The sequence below is a fragment of the Anopheles coustani genome, chromosome 3 (assembly GCF_943734705.1).
Source record: "Anopheles coustani chromosome 3, idAnoCousDA_361_x.2, whole genome shotgun sequence".
NCBI lineage: Eukaryota > Metazoa > Arthropoda > Insecta > Diptera > Culicidae > Anopheles > Anopheles coustani.
Genome location: NC_071288.1, coordinates 1116814 through 1137347, shown reverse-complemented (window position 1 = coordinate 1137347; position 20534 = coordinate 1116814). Strand labels below are relative to the sequence as shown.

General features: G+C 45.7%; 1 protein-coding gene across 1 annotated transcript in view; it reads right to left on the bottom strand.

Annotated features, from left to right (window-relative positions):
• LOC131260033 (uncharacterized) overlaps positions 1-20534 on the bottom strand; it is a 57162-nt gene that overhangs the window by 1393 nt on the left and 35235 nt on the right. The window contains exons 3-5 of the mRNA XM_058261686.1: positions 17189-17399; positions 15282-15362; positions 107-224 (exon numbers count right to left, since the gene is read on the bottom strand). Of these exons, the coding sequence (XP_058117669.1) occupies positions 107-224; positions 15282-15362; positions 17189-17399 (410 nt within the window). The remainder of the gene's footprint in view (positions 1-106; positions 225-15281; positions 15363-17188; positions 17400-20534) is intronic.

Sequence of the window (20534 nt, the reverse complement as noted above, 5' to 3'; positions counted from 1 at the left end):
GTTGTGAGGCGATAGTAAGGCGTCATATGTTAAGATTTCTTCAGGAGTGACCCACAAACAGAGAGAGTGAGAGATAGCGAGAGTGAGGGCAGTCGATACCACGTACCAGGAAATGGATGATGCATGGACATTCACAACACACGATAGAGAGATGGTGCTACCCTTCTTGACGTGCACCTCCTGGGAGCCGATTATCTTTGCACGGGCGGCTGTTGAGAGAAAATCTATAAGTGATACGGTGAAGTATGCGAGGAAAAGAACGCACTATTACTATTTGTTGGTTTAGCATTGGTTTTACGAAGGAGGATTAAGGGGGGGAGGGGGGGGGGGGCTTTTGGGCAGGGTGCTCGAAGAGTAAATTAGAAAGTAAGCAAATTAAAAGAAATAGTATACCAAATTAGCATTAAATTCCTAATCCGTAAAGTTTGTTCCGTAAGAATGGTAAAATCATATCTGTTTTTGTTTCGAGGACCGTCCGAGGAATAGCGTTGGACGATTCTGTGCGGAAATATAAAACGCGCCTCGTGTTGCGTTGCAGCTGCATTGAGCTGGAAGGATTAGCGAACCCGGGTGGCTGCATGTTGACAGCATCCGGGACAGGACACAGGAACTTCTTTGTAGTGACAGCCCCCGAAAGAGTTGAGCGTCCAACTCTTGGGCCGTGATAGCAGCGATGAGCTCCGACGGGGAGCCATGTTGAGCCGCAGCCTTTGAATTCTTTTCCGCTTTGTCCCGAATTAGGCGTACGTTCGGTTGGTTAAGCCTCTGGTAGCAACCGTGGCATGAATGTTGGGGCCGAAATAGTTCCGAAATCCCATAAGGACTGCGTGCAAATTGCACGCCCCACATCCCAGCGATATGGAAGACACGGGGGAAAGTTTTTACTTGTGCGCCAGCGAGCTGAGAGTCGTTGCTGTGCGCGACATATTGTGCAGCAGTAATTTCAGCACGATTCGCACAGGATGGAGCGGTTTTTTTTCTTCTTAGTTTGTTTTCAAAGCGATGTCCGAATTCACAGACCCCTCGGTCCTTTGTCGTCGTTGTGGATGGTGTCGGGAAAAGCCGTCGTGTTTCGTTCCGGCACAATATCTGCCAGTGATGCATATGCTTTCTCGCTTGTCGATCACCCTTCGATTGGATTTGATCGCTTCGGACCGGTTTTTTGTGCCAACGTCAATGATAAATGTGCTCATGTGATAGATATGTTACGGATGGAAGTTTTCACAGAATCCATGTCGGTCTACAGAAATAAAGTGCTATCAGCCAGTTGGATGATGTAACCTTCGGGGACGACGATGTGTAGGTTCAACGTTCAGTGCAAAACAAAGTTCCTGCTGAAGCCTAAATGTGGTTGAAATGTGCAAGGAATTTTTAATCAACTCCCTGAGAGCGGAGGCAGCAACAGGACGGCAATACTTCTTCGACCCTATTCCGAAACTATTCCTACAAAACCACTCGGTTCAGGCTTGTTAATAAATTACCCGAATCGAAGTCACACCCAGGAATGTATGTGGTAAACAAAGTATGCCTGGAAAATTTGAAATTAATTCGTTTCTGGGTAGGCGAAATGCACTTATGGTACGATTCGGAAATCATAGGAGCCCGGTTAAATGTCTCGCTGACTTTTCAATTGAGAAATGGACGGTTTTCATTTTCCGGAAGTATGCACTTGCTTTGATCGCTTTATTGCACAGTAAAGTGTTAGGTGTTCGTTATAGGAAATGAATGCATCATTTGTAGCAATATGACATCAAAGTTTTCCTATTAACCCTCATGGCTGCACCCGAATCAAATGTGAACTACAAATTAATCATATTTCGCTGATCTGTAGTAAATTATCGAACCAACCGAGTGCACTTTTGCGTGCCATCGTGCGATGCTGGTAATTTATCTCCCGCTTTGTGTGGATCCAAAATTCCGCTAAAGACACGTTCCTCATTAGAGCGCCACCGCAAAACATTCTCACCGCGAATTCTCCCCCAGGAATGCCCCACCCCATGCCCCACCGTGTCATGATGTTATCGCAACGGATTCGACTCTCTTGCTGCTCTTCTGCCAGCCCCGATCGGGTTCCCTGGGGAAACGAGCAGGAGGGGGATACAATAAACGAAGGATAATGGCAAGATAAAACAGTGGTTAGTGGGGAGGCGAAATAAATAAGAGCAATCTTGTCGGGCACGGCTCTCGCGTAACATTGTTGCCGAGTCGAGTGAGGTGCCCCATTTCTACCACCGGCATTCGTAGCAATAATGGAAGACATTAAAAGTTGCCGCTCGGGTGGATTCCTCCTTCGGTGGATTGAAATACTTTCGAATGGCACGTTGTAAGGAACCGAAGTGGTGGTGCAACAAGGCAATGCTTCTGCTACTTCTACTGCGATGCGTAACGGGTGCCGGAGCAAATAGGATAAGGATCTTCCATTTGTGCCGATGCGCGATCAATGATCTCCAAATGTTCCCGCGAGGATGAAAGGCGGAACGGTACGCTCGTTTCAAACACCAAACCCTCCCCATGGTGCGGAAAGGATGGCATAACTGAAAATAAACATCCTTCCTCCTGTCTATATGTGTGTCTGTGTAAATCTTTTCTGTTTTTTTTTGCGGCACATAATCGCCCAAATAAGCGAATAAACGAACGTGCTCCAACAAGTACGAGTGGTACAGCATTGGTTCGTGTTCGGTTTTCGTAGATTATGAGCTTTTATTTGTGCGAATCCGAATGGAGGAGAGACAAATGAGAGGACAGGGAATGGTGGAGAGCTGGGAAGTTGTACTTTTTTTATATCTTTTAATATATGATTTACGATTGTCGTTTGGCGGAGATAGCACAAACAATAAATGGTTTTAAAAGCTGCAGGCAATGGCGCAAAAGACGCAAGAGCTATGGGGGGAAAATCACACACCGTAGCATACAAACGTACACACATACAGCCATACAAACACCAACACATGAGCTAACGAGAACGAATGAACAATCGTATCGTATCGCCGTGTCTCTGTTTCGTGGAACTGGAGTTCATCGATGGAAAAGGCGTTGTTGCCTTTTGTTGCCACCGGAGGAGGGAAGAGGTGGTGAAGCTGGAAACCCAAATCCAACTCGACTGGTAGCAGCCCCAGCCCTTGGGAGAGGGGGTGTTCGTATTCTGGTTGGATTTAATGGAGTTATAAAGCTACCGAAAACGGAGCCGACTGAGGCGACTTTAAAGCGGGAACTCGGGCTACAACGTCCCGGGGCTGATGTGTTTATTTTTGAAAATAAACCCAGATCCTTTTGTGATGCACAATCGATGCGCATGTGTACGCTTCGAGGATGTTTATAAATCACGAGTGGATTAAAATGGAACCATGTAGAAATATGCGTAATGAAAAGGATTTGTTCGAATTCGCTTTGCAAGCAAACTATGATTCGGACTCCTGATGCCTGGAGGGTAAATCTCGGTTGATAGAAACACAATTCCAGTTAGCAGTTCCTGGCAAAAGACAAAAGGGTTGATAACACGTGGTCAGTGAAGTACCATGCGCCTCCATCGATGGATGCCAAAATCAGGATTGTGTTTCCAATGCTTTCAATCGAGCTATCGAAACGTACACAGTACTATTTTAAGCTAGAGGTTTCATTTCTATAGACGCATTTCATGAGAAAAAATGTTTTTAAAAATTCAATTGTGAACAAACTTTTTTTTATTTATATTCTTTTTTATCTCTTACTTCAAATATTAATTAAACCTAGATTTTTATTGGTCTTTCATGAACTCCAAGAAAACTATTCATCATTATTCGTCCAAATGTTATCTCTTTCGTACTGATGAAATCCAGTAGGATTTGACTTATTGCTGAATTTATCCGACGTGCAAAAATGCTTTGCCGACGGTTGCATAAATACCGGGTATGACTAGGGAACTATTTTGCATAGATGTGAAAAATTTAAGAAACACAAAAGCATCAATTTCCCCGCTCGAGCTTTCCCACTCACCCACCATCCCCGCGTGGAGGTCGAGCCGAGGTTTCCGGTAGGTTAATGCAACTCTGGATCACTCCGGAGAGCCACAGCCGGTTTGCTGACGTCAGCTAAATCGGGGGTCGTTTAGTGCATTTTTTAACCTTTTTGCCAGTTCTCCAGCTTGCCTTTGCTTTCAACTCGTGCACCACCGAGGGGTTCCTTTGTGGATAGTTCAATTGAAAGCTCACTTCTGGTTGCAGCCATTCATTTGGTACGCTTTTCCCGTATCGTTTTCCACACCGAACCAGAGAGCATGACTGTTTCGTGCAGTCATTTCCATCGTACGTTCGTAGCTGGCTGAAAGCGGCTTGGTTCGAGATTGTGGGTGCTGAATGTATCATTATGTTTCCAGTATTCATATCTCATACACAAACACTGATCCTATGAAACATTGTAGAATAGAATGCGAAGAAGAGAGAGAGAGGCGTAGTTGTTTTTTGTTGTTATTAGTTTGCAAAGTTTTCGCCCGGAAAACAAATAAATCCTCTACCAAGTCGTGTCACTCCACTCCGCGCGTTGCGTGAGGAATCGGTTCTAGCTGAAGGAAAAAGACACCCCAGCTATCTGCAAGACAACGCGAACGGTGGAGCTCGTTGTTTGCATGTGGAATGCGGGGAGTCTTGGTGTGTTTTGTTTTTTTTCGGGGCCCATTCGGGCGGGGAAAAGTTTTTCTTTTACTACCGAATGCGAATTTTCGGACGTGTAAGGATAACGAATAGCGAGAACAAATCGTGGAACAAACTCTGCCGAAAAGAAAGTAATCGATAGGGTCTGTCTTTTCCGGTTCTTGGGTGTGAAGAAAAAACACACACTCATGCACATAGGTAAAAAACCAAAGCTGATAAGAAGAACAAACGGGTCGCGTGGGCCCATTTTCCAACTCCCAACCATCATGTAATCGTTTCAAGTTGAAGTAAATGCAATGTAAAGAACAACAAACACACACACACGAACAGAGCCACGGATTGTTCGCGTGCACGTAGCCAATGTCCTGTAGCCTGAAGAAAAACGGTGGGGCAGAATTAGGGGTGTGACTTTCTTCAGCTATCGCTCCATCGTTAATATCACTTCACGCTGCATAAATTAGAACCGACAGTGATAGTTCCGTCATGCACGGTTCGGTGAAGGCGGGAAAGAGAAATATACTACTTTAATTTGAGTTTAATTTGCATGTCAACCCTCATCGTCAAACCGAACGTGCCACCTCCACCACCGAGGGCTCTGTTTCTTCGTTTCCAGCTCGTTCCACCGCGGCACCATCGCTGATTTGTTTGGTTTCGAAATAATGTACGTGCCGCAGAAATGATGGCAAGCGGTTGGGGGAACTAGGGCTAGGGGAGGAGGGAGGAGGGGGGAGAGGCTCGTGTCTGATGCGGAGTGTTATTTATTGAAAAGCTCGTTCCGGCGCGCACGGACGCCTCGGCCAGGCGAGTCAGTGGCTTGCTGGTGTGTGTCATTAAGGTGCAGTGTGCAGGCGTGCGTGCATAACACCCTAAAATGGTTCCGCAATTTCCCGGGGCGTAACAAAGCGACGGCGGCCGTTGTTGCATGTTGCTTTCTCGATTGACAATTTCAATTTTTATCAACGCACGCTACCCTCGGCACGTCAGGCGCGCGCGAGTAAACTATCTCTCGTGCTCTCACTCTCTCTTTATTCCGCGTCGATCCTGTCCCGTGCAAGTGTGTTGTGCATTTCTCCAATTTTCCCACCCTCAGTTCGGCATTCACAACGATGGTGGAGTTTTTCTGCAACCACTTTTCCACTCCCGCACAGCACGACGAGTGGTGGTAAGTAGCGAGAGCACTTTAATGATTATAAATTGAAAATGAATTTTAATGAAAACATGCAGCGTGGCAGCGAATAACCCTCCGTCGTGGACGCTGGAAAAAGATGTAGGGGAATTTTATTTTCCTGATATTCACGATGGAATGGTCTCCCGTTTCAATGTGTTCCTCCCCGGCAACCTCGGTAAACCCCATCAGCATCATCATTTTCCCTCCCGACAAAGTTTGACTGTTTTCGCGAACCCTCGGTGGCTTACGATAGCGAGAATTTCATGCTGTTTTTCTTGTTTACGCCATAAAATTAATGGCTTCGCACGGTGTCTTTGCGCGTCATGTTGTGCGCATTGGTAAGCATATTAATTTTGAGATCGACCAAAGGGAAAGCTCGAATTCCAAGGGTGCCCACAGATGGTGCTCCAGATTCAGATGTAAATTTTTCGGTGCGATGCACTGAAGAGGCGATGCACTTTACATAGCAATATTTCTAGTAATTAAAATACTCTCCATTTTGCAAGGAGTTGCACCAAACAAAACAAATAACTACATGAAAAAGTTGCTAAAAGTGGAAAACTATCCATAAATTATTGAAGCGATGAATTTGAAATTTTATGTTAGAAAATTATGGCTAGCATTCATAAACGATGAATAAGGAGAGTAATCCTGTTTATCGTTACGTAAAATGGCATAGAAAACATGACCTCCTTTTAATCACATTGTCAAAATGAATTGTGAATATTATTAGACAAATTGAATCGTTAAAAATGATATTTATACCTATGGGATGTCCTTCGTTCAGGTATTTTAATTAATACATTTTTTCACATATTGAAATAATATTTCACCATCAAACGGGTCGGTATTCTATTTGTGGCTAACAAACCTAGTAACTCAAACAAATGATCCTACGGGTATTGATAGAAACATATTCGTGGTACCTTTTTCTTTTAAAGGCACGTCCTCAGCGAGGTGATAATGAAAATCTCATTTCCTTCATCCGTGGTACTGGTCTTTTTAAATCCCTTTAACTCATTTTACTATTTGCTGTGAACGAACAAAACCTTGTATGGTTCTCCGTGCCCCCCTTATTTCCTACTGGTACACGTTCACGAGAAAATGATTAAACACACAAAAATGAAAAATCACTTTTACACCTTCAGCGGAAGTGGGGCCATTTTTCAAATCCAACCCAGAAAGCACGGAACCTGTAAAATGTGTTTTTCTCTCAGGGAGCATCTTTGAGTGCAAAAAACGGGTGGAGGTGGACGGGGGGGGGGGGGGGGGGGGTATGAAAACCGCAGGCGGACTACGAGTCTCCTGCTTGTGATGTTATCGCCGGGTCCGAAAATATATCTCCACCGCTGCGAGCTGGTTATCATCAGCGATGGGATTTAAGGAGTGTTTTTACTTCACCGGATCTGGACGACGTTTTAATGGGTTGCTGGGCTGGGAAAAGTATGAAAAATCGACCCCCAAAGTCCATGGCCATCCGCCCCCCGTTTTCCCGAAGCGAAGCGCATGTTTAATGGGTGGAAAATGAAGTTATTCGAATCGGTGTGCGAGCGCTTATAATATCATTATAATTATCCGTGCCACGGCTGAACACACGGGGACACCACTGGGAAGCTGCAGGATTTTGCATTTCCATGTCGACGCTGTCCCGCCCTGCTGACTGCGTTAAGGAAGCCTGCATCGAATGTCGGCCCCGCTTTGCCGGGGGGATGGACGGACAGGAATCGTAAATCGGCGCGGACAGGGGAGGGCGACGATAAGGAGCGCATTTCATCCCCATACTTTTTGGGGACGATCGGTGTTCACTTTCAAACACCCGGCTGTGAATATTCACACAGACACATTTGGAGGCGGAGGTTAACCTACCCGGTTTCCCGTGCACACACGCAACGGAATTCGGGGTTATCCAGTTCCAACCGTGGGAGCTGTGGGGCTTAACGGCTCGGGAAAATGGAACCTTCGGTGAGCCTGGGCCTGGGATCGTTTTGATCGGGAAAAAGGGACGGAGCAGAAATGTTGATAAAGGTGAACTTTTACCCATAGGCTTATGGGGCCAGTTTTTGTAGGGCCGGGTGGGGGCACATGTGCAGTGAATGTGTGTATGTATGTGTGTGTGTGGGTATGTGCATGGAATATAAATAAATTGAATAACAGATAGGTGCGAGGGCCCGGCGAGGGCCAGGCTGACGTAATGAAGCTTCCATGTTTTGCAAGCCGTAGTTGCCGTGGGTCCGGAAAAAAATAAACAAAAGCCTGAAATATCCTGGCTGCCATGTGAGGTCATGGGAATTGGGACGTCTTTCTCTCCCCCTCCCCCCTAGCTTCCGGAACCGGGGCGGGTGTTTTGGTGTTTGATAAATTGCTTAAGCAAATTTTAAAGTGTACCGGTCCATAAATAATACCATTAAAAATCACTTTCGCATACACGCCCATACCGGGTTTCAGCGGGCTCTCGGGAATCGCGGGGCGCGTTGATTGTGTGTGTGTGTGTGCTAAACGAGAAGTGGCTAACGTCCGGTAATAGTTTAGGTGGAAAGGGTATGCTTTTTTTTCCCAACACAGATTTGCAAAGTGCAAAAACTTTCCAACTGAAACTATAGCACAGGGTGGAACGGAAACAGGATGAAGGAAATAAAAACAACCTGATACACGTGTTAGTTGGAGGAGCAGAAAAGGGGGGGGAGAGAGAGAGAGGAGTGGGGCATGTTTTTGATGTAATGTATTTATAATGCGTTGTGTCGTGCGCAAGAGATGCACATTTATTCCCAGGGCTCCGATTAGGCCACGACCGCTCAGTGAATTTTACAAACTTTTCCAGTGTTCCCCAGCTCTAGGGACGCTGTTGATGCAGTTGCACTTGACTGCAACAGTGGATACAAGTGTTGGGAAAATATGCACAAGCCCGAGAGATTAGAACCGATGGTAGATTGTAATAAATGATTTGCGATTAATGTGGATTTGATTTATAGAACCAAGGACCGAAGCTCGGCAGAAGGTTTTCAATAGTTTTTCCAACCCAACTGCACACGGTAGCTTACGATCGTTGCGAGAAAGGTAGCGCCGAACGTCAACATCGAAAGTGGATGAAAGTCGTCTGTGCATGTCACGAGAAAATCCCGTGTATCGGCGCCGGATCCGATGATAAGTTATTGCCCCGGCCTCGGATTGGTTCCGGATCGGAAAATGTTGCAAAACCGGATGGACAGGTACAGGTGGCAGCCGGTGCCGATTTTCCCATCCAACAACGCGGGATGGATTAAATGTGCACTGTTCAATTAAACGGGACTATTATTAACTACAACTACGGAGCGGACCGATACGCCCGGACCATGCAGCTCGGGTGGTATTAAGTAATTTATTGGGAAAACGAATGCACACTGTTTCGAAACACCCACCCTCTCCCCTCATTCGTTCTTTGTTTTCCACGTGGATCTGGGCTCTGTGTACACACAAAACAATCGCGATCTCTGCTCGACTCGACTAAGAGTCGGTGAACAATGGCGCCGCGTTGGACGTGATTAAGGCGTGGGGAAGAGTCACGTAAATCAGCCATCAGTCGATTGGACTAGGATGGAGGTGAAAGGGAGAGGGAAGATTCCCCCCCTTGAGAGGGGTAGGTTTTAAGAGCATTAAATTGTGTGCACCGATCCGGATGAACCGTGAATCGAAAATGATTGCACTTGGCTCGGGGAGTCTTTCTGGACCCCGTTTGCGTCCACTCCATGTGGGATCTCATAAACAGTTGAGGGAACGGGTAGGCCATACGAAAACCGGCACCGAACGACGGCGAGTTGAAGATCAATTGGATCAACATTAATGCACGAGGGTAAATTAAATGCGCACATATTAGTCAAAACGACCTTAACAAGCGTTTGCGTTTGGCGCAAGCGTGGCATAAACGCGCGCGGTGGACACGGCCCGGGTTGCGGTCTCCGGAGGCACGCAGCATAAATCCTCCATTAGCAAGGTAAATTCTGCCTAATTGGGATCTCATCAGCGCCCGCTGAGGGACTTCCCGAGACTGCGCTTTGAAGTTCGCGCGACCGAAAGGAATCCACGAGGGGGTGGGTGGCCGTATTCCGGCTCATTTCCTTCGCTGGTGATGCGTCGCTGCACACGGACACCAGGTTTCTCGCACTCGTACAGCGAGGGAGGACTGATGGTTCCTCTACAAAACCCCGGGCCCGGTCGCTTGACGTGACGAAGGATTAGCGGCACGAATGCATTCCCGAAGAAATGTCCAATGTTTGCAAAAGGTCCTTTGTGTTGTGGAGCACAGCGTTTCACGGATGGCCGGGCTCTGGTTGGATGGGTTGGTTGGTTGGTTGGACTGTTGCGTTTCGGGGTCGAACCGCGGGTGGAGCGCGTACCGAAACATACCGTGGTTGGATTATTTATTCAAATTTATGATCGCTCCCGTGGGAATCGTGTTCGTCTTCAGCCCGAATGGCGATGATGCCGATGGTTGTTGCTCCAACGCTCGTTCCACGGTTCCATGGCCACTCTCGAGGCTGTCATTGAAGAACCTCCGGACGGAACGGGATCGCAAAACCCTGGCGCAACATATTTATGCACATGCAAAGACGCTTATTTATCATTCACCATTGTTTTGACGTTTAAGTAATTGCGGTATGCATTCACGTCTAGTATTGTGCTCCGCGTGGATTTTCCACCCACTTGGGAGTGGGGTGGAGGGTGCCAGGCCATGGGGTTGGTTGCGTCCCAGATCTCCCTCAGTTCGCGCGCTCATGTTTGGAGGAAAAGTTTCATATGTCGGTTATGTTTAGTGAAATATAAATGCGTACTTTAGCCGTCTATGGAAAGCGAAGCCCTCTGTGTTCGACGCTTCGCTGGAAAGTCATCCGGGGGCACAATATCCGAGGCGGGAATTTGAAAGTGAGTCGCGTGTGTGTGTGTGTGTGTTTTCAGCAAGTTTCTTCACTGGAGCTGCTTCTCGTGTCACCCGTGCGAGGGGCCAAAGAAAACCAACACCGGAGATAGATAGTGTAATTCAACAGATAACAACATCCCCAACAATCCTTCCCCGGGAAAAGAACTAAGCCGTTGGCACTGTGATGGCATGTCATGATGGTGAGTGTCGAGGAAAAACCACAAACTAACGAAACCCATAATGGTGGCTGGCGCGGCGTTTGTAGGATTTGGAAAACAAGGACCAAACACCCGTGAAAAAAAAGCCCCCGTTAGCGCCAAGATTCTACATCGCAAGGAAGGAAATGATTTATTGCACACTGCAGCGCGGATTATGTCGCCCGGTGTTGGTGTAGGGCTTTTTCCCCCCATTGTTTGGCTAACATTACAATGAGCGGAAAAAAAGAATGAACGCTTTGCAATGGCGGTCAGCAGATGGAAAGCCATCCCTTTTGGAAGCGGGAGGAATCGACGACCGGTACCGGTTCTAAACTACATAATCTAGCGAAAGTTTTCCCAACCACAGCGATTCGTAAGCGAACGAACAGTAGTAGGACTGTGGGGGAATTAGGAAAAAATATGAAACCTTAAAAAAAGTTTGATGAAAAAAAAAACTGTTTGTACCGCTCGCTGTTGATGTTTTCCCCTTAGCGAGGTTACAGCATGATGGAAATGGCACTTCTGTTGCGCACCATCGAGCATCAACATTTGCATAATAGATAAACTTTTCCTTCATACGCTTTTCCGATGCTGAGTGAGTCGATTGGTGTTTCCATTTTTTCTTCTTTGTTCGGCTTCCGAGCGTCAATATTCCGAGTGGCAGTTGGGACCCCCGTTACATAAATGCTTTGACATTTGAAGATTACGTATTGTGCGTTGCTTATAGTTTGTGTGTAGTTCTACTTTGTTTGTTCAACTAACTTTCCCATCGCACATTGGTGCATTGCAAATCTCGATGTTTGTTCGAAAGTTGATAAACCGTTTCCAGTTATTCGATTTAAGCTATGTCCCAACTATCTTTTCACAAGATTACTGATTGTGGTGAGCGACAAAACAATTAGAAAATGGAACGAAGAAACAGTCACCCACTTTTCCAGTGACAACAAATGGCAGCAACTTTCGCTGGCTTTGCCTTTTGACATGGTCGATAGTTTTGTTGTTCTGTTTGCTTCTTTTTGTGTGTCATCCACTGTTGCTTTTTCGCTGCAGTCGCTTCGTTGCGATGAATTATGGGCGATATTGTTGCTGTCAGGGTTGTGGGATTTGGGCGAAGTTTATTTGTGGAAAAGCCGGGACTCGGAAAGGCAAATTTGTAGCTCGTTTCGCCATTCGCCCGTCTTGATGTTTCGTTTCCCACGAGCTCACGAGCGGTTCCAGAGCGGTGGTCGGACTCGTTGGAAGGAGGTTCAAAAATAGTGCAGCAAATGATTGTGAAGAATTACGTTTATGAATATGAAAAATGAAACTGCATTCAAATGAATCATTCAGAGGGAGGGCAGAGCTCGGTCGGTAGCTTTGTGATGATGAACGGTTTCGAGGTAGCATTTTAACGGTTGGTAAAAGTTTAAACGACTCTAACTTTCGTTACAAATTGTTAGACTCGTGGTCTATAAATGCCCAGGATCAGAGTGTTTGATTGCAGTTTTAAAATGGGTTTTCAACGAATGGGTAGGAAATATCTTTTGCATACATGTTTTTAGTCGAAATTGATTCTATTCTCACAACTTGCCTTTAGTGACAACTAATGTATTCTCTCCCTTCCGGTTTTTCAACACATCAGCCCCCTATTACTGTGCAAATGGACTACAAATCCCAAACCATTCTTAAATCCTCAATTTAGACTCATGTCGATAAGCCTCTTTCTAGTTTAAAATTTCTCCATCTTCATTTACAAACACATCCGTTTATGGTGTCGACTTTTTTTTCCCCACTTCCATCCATACTAAGCCTCTAGCACAACGAGCGCTTTTTACATGGTTGGTGTTATAAGAGAATCATCGGTGCGGTTTGGCCATGTTTCTGTAATTTTTGTTCGCTTGGAACAAGGAGTCGACCGAGCCTCGTGGAACGTGGTTGGACTGTTTGGGATTGTAACGGGCAACGCGTTGTAATACGGTTTCGCCGATTAGGGGTTTTGTAGGACATGGTGTTCCATTCAAAACATCGTCTTTCGCCCCACTGCATGCGGGGTCTTTCGCTTTCCGCGTTGAGGAAGGTTACAAAAAGCTGACAGCGGTGATAATAACAATGAATCCGAAGACATGTTGGTTTGCCGGATGCAAGAACTCTCCCGTTCGTGGTGAATGGGTGAAAGTGACAGAGGCAGTGAAAAGATCAAACGAAGCACTGGTACTTGGCTTCGGCGACACAGTCGGCGAATAAATGAAGAATCATAAGGTGAAACTTGTAAAGGTGGACGAGTCTTTCTCGTCTTCGTTCCGTTGGGTAACGGCGAAGGGCTTGCTTGTATTTTTCGTTGTAAAAGTCTCCAGCCGGGGTGAAACCTCTAAACAAGCAGCTCCCGTGCCAAAGGCAGGATGAGGAGACTCTCGTTTCGAATTTCAACCACTCGCTTTCCATGCCGGTAGAACCCGAACGAACGAAGCTACGCCGCCGGCGGAAGGCATCGGAGCGTGGCTTCCTTGAAGTGCTTCTCCGGCCAGTTCGGAGAGGGAGAGGGGAGGGGAGGGGTCTTGGATTTCGTTCGTTAGGTCCGCCGACTCGTCACGCCGTATGTGATGCTAAATGAGTGTGACTTGAAAAACAGCCAACGCTTAGGAAAACCCCATACTTCCATCGCCACGGAAAAGCTTCTCCAGTTCGGCGGAGTGTCGTGCATTGTGTCAGCGGCAATGGGGATTTTCCGGCGAAAACGATACGGGAGGCGGTTACGGGCATGGAATGTCTTGGCATCGTGTTTGCTGTGGGAAAATTAAATGACAACGGCAAAGCAAACGACACTTTCGCGAGCGACGGGAACGCAGCGAGAGAGTGTCAAGTTTCTCGCAGAACGTGCAGCAGCTTAGGATTAAGGATAAACAGCACAAATGACTAATGAAAATAAATGGGTCTCAGATAAGGCCAACGCCGCGCCCTGTGGAAATGGTGGGAAAATGTAGGTGGGGAATCCCCTTTCGGGGTGGAGTGGAGAGGAAGACACACACCGTGCACGGCTAAGAGCACAACATATGAGCGCAATGTGATGTGATGTGATGAAGATGTTTTTTCAGCCTTCCGAAAGCCATCATCAGGGAGGGACGGCATGACGATGTGTTAAGTAGAATGGTATATCTGTGTGCGTGTGTGTTAGGAGGTATTTAAAGCAAAGCATGTGTCCATGAATGTGTCGCAAATCGATCCAAACGGTACCGATATAGAGCGCCATTCCAACTCGACCGTGTTGTTATCAAACTGGGGACGACCTATCGAGGAAGCTGCTTCCAAAGACACGCTAGCTGGAGATGGGCCAGCATTAATACTATCTGCAAACAGTTTGTAGCTATTGGAGGACGTTTTATGGCACTTAAAAATGTTCTTCGGTTCCAGAAGTGGATTGCGAGAAACATCCCATTTCATATTGTAATTAAATGCCCTGGTGCGCTAGGATGGACGGTGCTTCCAATACGGAATAAAATACAATTCATAGGAAACGAACAGGCAAGGGAAGGAAAAGGCACTAGGAAAAACTGGACCAATGCTTAGAAAATTCAAAATGCCTCTCAATCGTTTTTTGTTGTCCTCCAAGAAATAAGGATGGCTACTTAGGCCCACTACCGTACCATGACGGTATCGACCACATCGCCGTCGACCAACCTTCGGAAAGGTTTACGGAGAAAATCGACACAGAAAATGTGTTTTACATACTTTTTATGCTCGAAAGTGGAGCGCAAACAGTGCTTCATAAAGCAAATTACATTTGAGATAGGCTTTCGCCTTGAAAGGCGAGAAGAAAAGACCGAAGAAGAAATGTTCACCCGAATGATTTCCGGGAACTAATTTGATTAAATCAACAAGCTGGTCCCTTGGTGATTGAAGTGATGTTTGAATCTTGTGTTCAAGGACTCTTCTCTTTGTGTCGTTGCTGTTCTATTAACTTCAAAAATGGTTATTAAAATCGTTGGCGTATGAAATTTTTATAAACTTGTCTGTAAACCTTTTTCAATAAAGGACTCGTTTCAGATTTGGAAATACCAACTTTAGTTTTTTTGGATAAAAAATGGGACTCCTCTAAATACATTTTCCTACATCAACCGTGTCCTTTCTCTGGAAGTGTGTGTATTATAATATGCTCCAGGTACGATACCCTTCGCCCTCACCACCGGTTGGTGAGATGTATGGAACAATTGTATTTTTCCTTGCCGTGTGGATATAAAAAAGGAGCAAAGCCGGAAGATATATAATGTGGTTTTGTTGAGCATCCTTTGCTACGACATTTTCCCCCCTTGCCGGGACTTTGCCCGAAGTAGGTAGCGGGGAGGCGAATAAAGCGGCAAGCATTTTGAGGAAGAATAGGTGTCAGCGGGAAAAAGGGTTTAAGCTGAAAAAATATGATCCATTACCTAGTCCAACTGCACCGATAAAGTGCTTTCCGCCAGTGTTTGGACCATACTTGGAGAAATCTTGGGCAAAATCTCGTTCGGCTGTTCGGCATGCGGGTGAGAAAGAAAAAAAAGACAGATAGAGAGAAAGAGTGAGTGAGTGAGCGTGAGAAAGAGACGAGGGGAGCGAGTTGAGTGTGTGTGTGTGTGTATGTGTGTTCGTTGGGATAGGAGAAAGGACCAGTGATCACACAAGACGAATTTGCAGTGAAACAGTGAGCAAAGGATGAATAAAAACGCAGAACGTTGGGGGTGGGGTGAAATGAAAAACTACATGTTTGCCCGGAACTTTTGGAGGGCGAGCAACGTATGCTATGGGTGGAGGTGGCCGGGATAAAAACAAGGCAATGATCACGTGCCACGAAAAATAAAATAGAGCGTAAAGGCCGGAGCCTAGCCTACTGGAATGAGGAAGCAGCAGTAGCAAAGATATAAGAAAAGGTTGAACATAAAATCCTCTCAAGGTGTGGTAGGCTGTGGAAACTGAGGTGGAATTGAGCTTTTAATGGATTTCCAGGCGAAGGCGTAGCTGGCCGGCGGGTTTCAGAGCGGGATAAGATTTATTTATGGTGCCGTACTCCTTGCCTTACCAAGCCTCCCAGAATGTGTGTTAGTGGTCGGGTGACAAAACATTGTTTTGCTAGAAATTTATGTGTTATTGGAAGGTGTCAGTCGGTTTGGTTAGCAAAGCAAATGATTTGTAGCAAGCAAAGACTGTGGCCATCTTCTACAATTTCCATGCCTCATGACCTCGGATATCAGCAGTTTAGTAACAAACAAGTGTATAAACATGAACGATTAGTTCCAGTCGGAATGGCCAGCAAATCTTTATCGGTTCTATTTATATTTTTCAACTAAAAAATATTCATTTTTTCCATCCGGATGAGCATAAGTTGATGATAGAAATACCATTTTACAATGGAACCATAAAAGAGACATACTTTTTCCAACGACTGCCTGCCTGCCTGCATTAATGCCTATTGTAGAGTGCCAACCTCCTTTTCCCCCTGCTCACCTTCCCGCCCAAGGAATGTCAACTGGTCGCCCAGAAATGGATGAACAGCCGGAACAAGCGAATTGACCGGCAACCCGTGTTTGAGAAAAGAGAAGTGAAGAATGAACCGAAAGATCCCAAAGCTTTTATCCCCAAGTCGAAGGTTTCCCTTTATCCGTGACCTTTCACTGTATCGAGTTTCCTTATGGCCTGACAGAGAGCGGCAGCTCGGTATAGCATCGGTTTAATGTGTCCCGTACTAAGGATTCTTTTCTTCGGTGAACTTCCTTTCGGGCCAGTTGACAAAATCGCTCCTATTGTCTGGTCTGGTCGAAGGACAGAGCGTCCAGAGTTTCCATTTTGTAAACGATTGGGAGCGCATCAGTATTCCTCCAAATGCCCCTCCATTGTTCGTTCCATTTAAGGCGGTGGTTCTATGGTCAACATATAAGCATGTTGCCAATCGTATCACTTGATCCGTCGTATCTTTGGATGATGGGAATTAAACAAGCAACGTGTTCATATGAAAAAGTTTAACAAACGATACTAATGCCCTTTCCCGAAAGCATCTTTTAGTTGCAGCTTCAAACTAATATCAAGAAAATTTCTCACAAATTCCCTTGGTCCAAAATTTTTTTGCAATAAATTGAAAGATAGAAAGAAAATTTACCGACACATAGAACAGAAACCGGAAGCAAAACGAAAAGGTATGTGTTCACGTAAAAGGCATAGAAAATTAATAAAAAAAAAGTTTATTTTAAACAAAGGCAAAAAAGTTAACGAAAGAAAGATAAAGTTGGGACAACAGAGCAAGAGAAAGGGGGGTTCCAGAGACCTGAGAAAATAGCGTTTGCTTCGGTTTTGTGCTACTGACCTGTGACGTCCAGATAAACGGCGAGATTTATTTTCGGTTCCGTGTTCACCTGGCACTCATAAATTCCGCTATCTTTCTGCTGTGCATACTCAATTTTCAGATCCCAGTCGTCCGAGTCGGGTGGATGGATCACGGAAAAGCGCTGATCGCCGGTGTACGTGTAGATGTTGGATGTCAATATGTGCAAATCCCTTTTCCGCATCCACGAAACCTGTGAGAGGAAGCAGAATGAAAGTAAAGGCATCAGAGGATTGAACGCTTTGTTAAACTTCACAAGATAACAATGATAATTAGTCGAATAATGTCAGTTACAAGGTTGTTTAGTTTAATCAGTTGATTTATTCATAGTTGGTATGAAGTATAATACCCTGCCATGATTGAATTGTCCCCGAATCACCAAATTAATCTACTGTGTGATTATGAAATCAATCTTTTCGCTCAGTCGTAACATGTGGTATGGAATGCGGTCGACATTTGATGGGTAAAATTAAACCTATGTCCTTTAATCTTTCAATCATTCTAATTATTGCAGGTTGACAACATCAAACAACGTCATGTTCTGTACTAAACCACACATCATTCATTTCCACGAGCCTTTGAGAGTATCATAATGCACCCAAATCACGTCGCTAAACTTCAAATTTGTTTGTGATTGGTGTGTGGTAAAAAGTATTCCAGAGTAAGATTTGTTTTCTGAAAAACATGGACAAAGTTTTTCTGCACTATAAAGAAATTGCTATGTGCAGCTCGTGCACAGCTTAATGCTCTCGCAACCATCAACTAATAGTGCATCATTTTTCTCTGCCAATAGTTCGTCGATTACACGACTCGTCTACTTTCAAATTCTGTCCTCGTTCCTCGACGAGGCAAGAGCCATGGGGTTACATAGATCAATTAATCATAATACGTCATAAAAGTTCATGAAAATTATTTCTGTCTAGCGCATGAAACATTTGTCGTTTGTCGGTGAAAAATCCTGTATAAAAAATACAACAACATGAAACCTGGCGGTGAGGAGTTCACTATCCTTGCGAGAGGATTCCGGGTCGCATTCATGCATGAGGAAACAGCACATCATACATCAAACAGGACGTCGAGTTCCAGCTGCACGAACGTCTCTCGTCTGTTGGCGAAAGCGGAAAAATGCGCCGGTGTTTGCATTTCCGGTCGTATGTATTTTTGGTGAGCTATTTTTTCTTCACCCGATCCGCGGCATCCCTTGTCGAGCTGGAACAATAGATGTTTTTGTTGTGCCGTGCCGTGTGTTCTGTGCTATGTTTGCCAGTTTATGCAGCGTGGATCGTTGGCTGCCCTATGCTCTTGAAGACTGCGAACATCCTCTATCAAACAAAATCCTTGTCGCCGCACGGCCAGAGGAAAGCGTGAGCGGTTTTCAGCTGAATAATTTTGTTTGCCTGCTCTCGAAATCGAAAAAGTGCCAGTTCGTGCAGTAAGCACCATACGGGGATCAGGCAGTGTGGGAAGTCAGTAGCGAGTCCCCAAAACCGGTGATCGTGGCACGAAAGCTGTGCCGGGCTGGGCGTAGCACTAGCATGACGAAAGGTGACAGCATGGACGTGAGGTCAGAGCGAGCCGCACCAGTTCATGTCACCGACACGCGACGGAAGTCCCGCCGATTGGAGTTTGGTAAAAATCCGAAAAACACGCATGGAAAATTTCTGTCGCCGGCACCCACGAGTATATGACGCATGTGTCCTGCGAGAAAGCAACACGAATTGATGAATTATAGACTGAATATTTATTTGGAATTTTTTCGCACGCATCAAAAATGGGTGCCTTTTGCTGCTGGAAAGAAAACTGCTGGCCGGCCCGATTCACGGCTGACACGCTTATTCCTACTCATCGGCACGTTGTGGAGATGAGTGTTTTGCATACTCCATGCGAACATCCACTGCACTGGTGAATGGAAAAGCGAGGCGAAAGGGTGACACGCGGCGAACCGTGGCAAATGGAAATGATGGGAAAAATGTCAGCTCAATTTGATTTTCCGGAGAAGTGACAATTTGATTCGAAATTTTCCCGATGGGCCCTTTCGCTGCGGTGCCGACACTGATGTAACCGGTGTGTGATTCCGCGAGCGATGCGAGGGGGTACACGAAAAAATAAATGAAATGAGTTGGAAGGGAAATAAACATGTTTGTTTGGTGGCTGACGAGTTGGATGGATAATTTGTTTATGAGTGGATCGAGCCATAATGAAGTTTCCATGCCCGTACGTGACCGGTGCCGCATTTTCCGCAGTTGTCACTTCAGAATTGCTTAAAGCGGATGATCCATCAAACGCTGTCGAGGATATTGAATTAAGTGCCTTCCGATGCGGGACCGACATCATCCGGATGATTTGTTCCGTTTGTGCCGCTGCACTCGCTTCGGGGTCAAATGTGGCTCCGAAGACATTGTGTTTATTTTCGCATAAATTTGCGTACGGTTTTCTGCGTATGAAATGCGTTTTTAAAACACACTTTCGAATGAGCATTAACAATTTCACGTCAAGCACATCGTTAAGTCAACACCCCAAAATGGGTGAGGTTTGTTTGCTCTACGTCACCGCAATACATTTAATATCCATGATAAGCTCATTAAACCGCAGGGCAACGCGTTTTTGAATTATTGGAAGGAATTTTTGTTTGACTTTTCGTTTCCTCGCTGATGAACAGCACGTTCGCACATCATCTGGCTTTTTGACGGAAACTCCCGGGGTGCGGAGATGTAAACAGACCGAACCAAAAATTAACCCAATTAATGTCACACAAGTGCGATGGGAAAGTTGTAGGCGTTGGCAGCGACGTGTGGTGGCAAAGTTTTCCACGCTCTAATTAAAGGGCACATCTTCCCGGCTTCGTGCTATCTAAGCGCGGGGGAAAGCTGAACCGATTCGATGGAAGTTAAGTTTACGTGACGTTTTGGGAGACCCGAAAACCCCCGAAAAGCTGATGGTGGCGTGGCTGGAGGCGAACATATTACCGCGGAATACGCCCCGGCGATGGGACGATGGCCTTCAATCAGTCCCTTTATGCGAAAGATAAATATCCCATACGTCTTTTCGTCATCATATCAAATGGCAGCCAAAAGGCACCCAGCCGGGTCATAAATGGCAAAGTTTCGGTGCGGGGAAAATTATTTCAACATTTTTCTTTCCTGTCCCCATCCAAGGAAAGGAATGATGGTGGTGGTGATGGCTAAGGGTGGTTGCTTAAGAGCGTGTAATCGATGGGCCGCGGGCTAGAAAGCATTCTCATTCGTCTTTGGTGCGCCTTACGGCTACGCAATATAATAAATTGAATTGCCCTTGCCGTGGGTTATGTGGAATCGAACAGGGTAAGCCA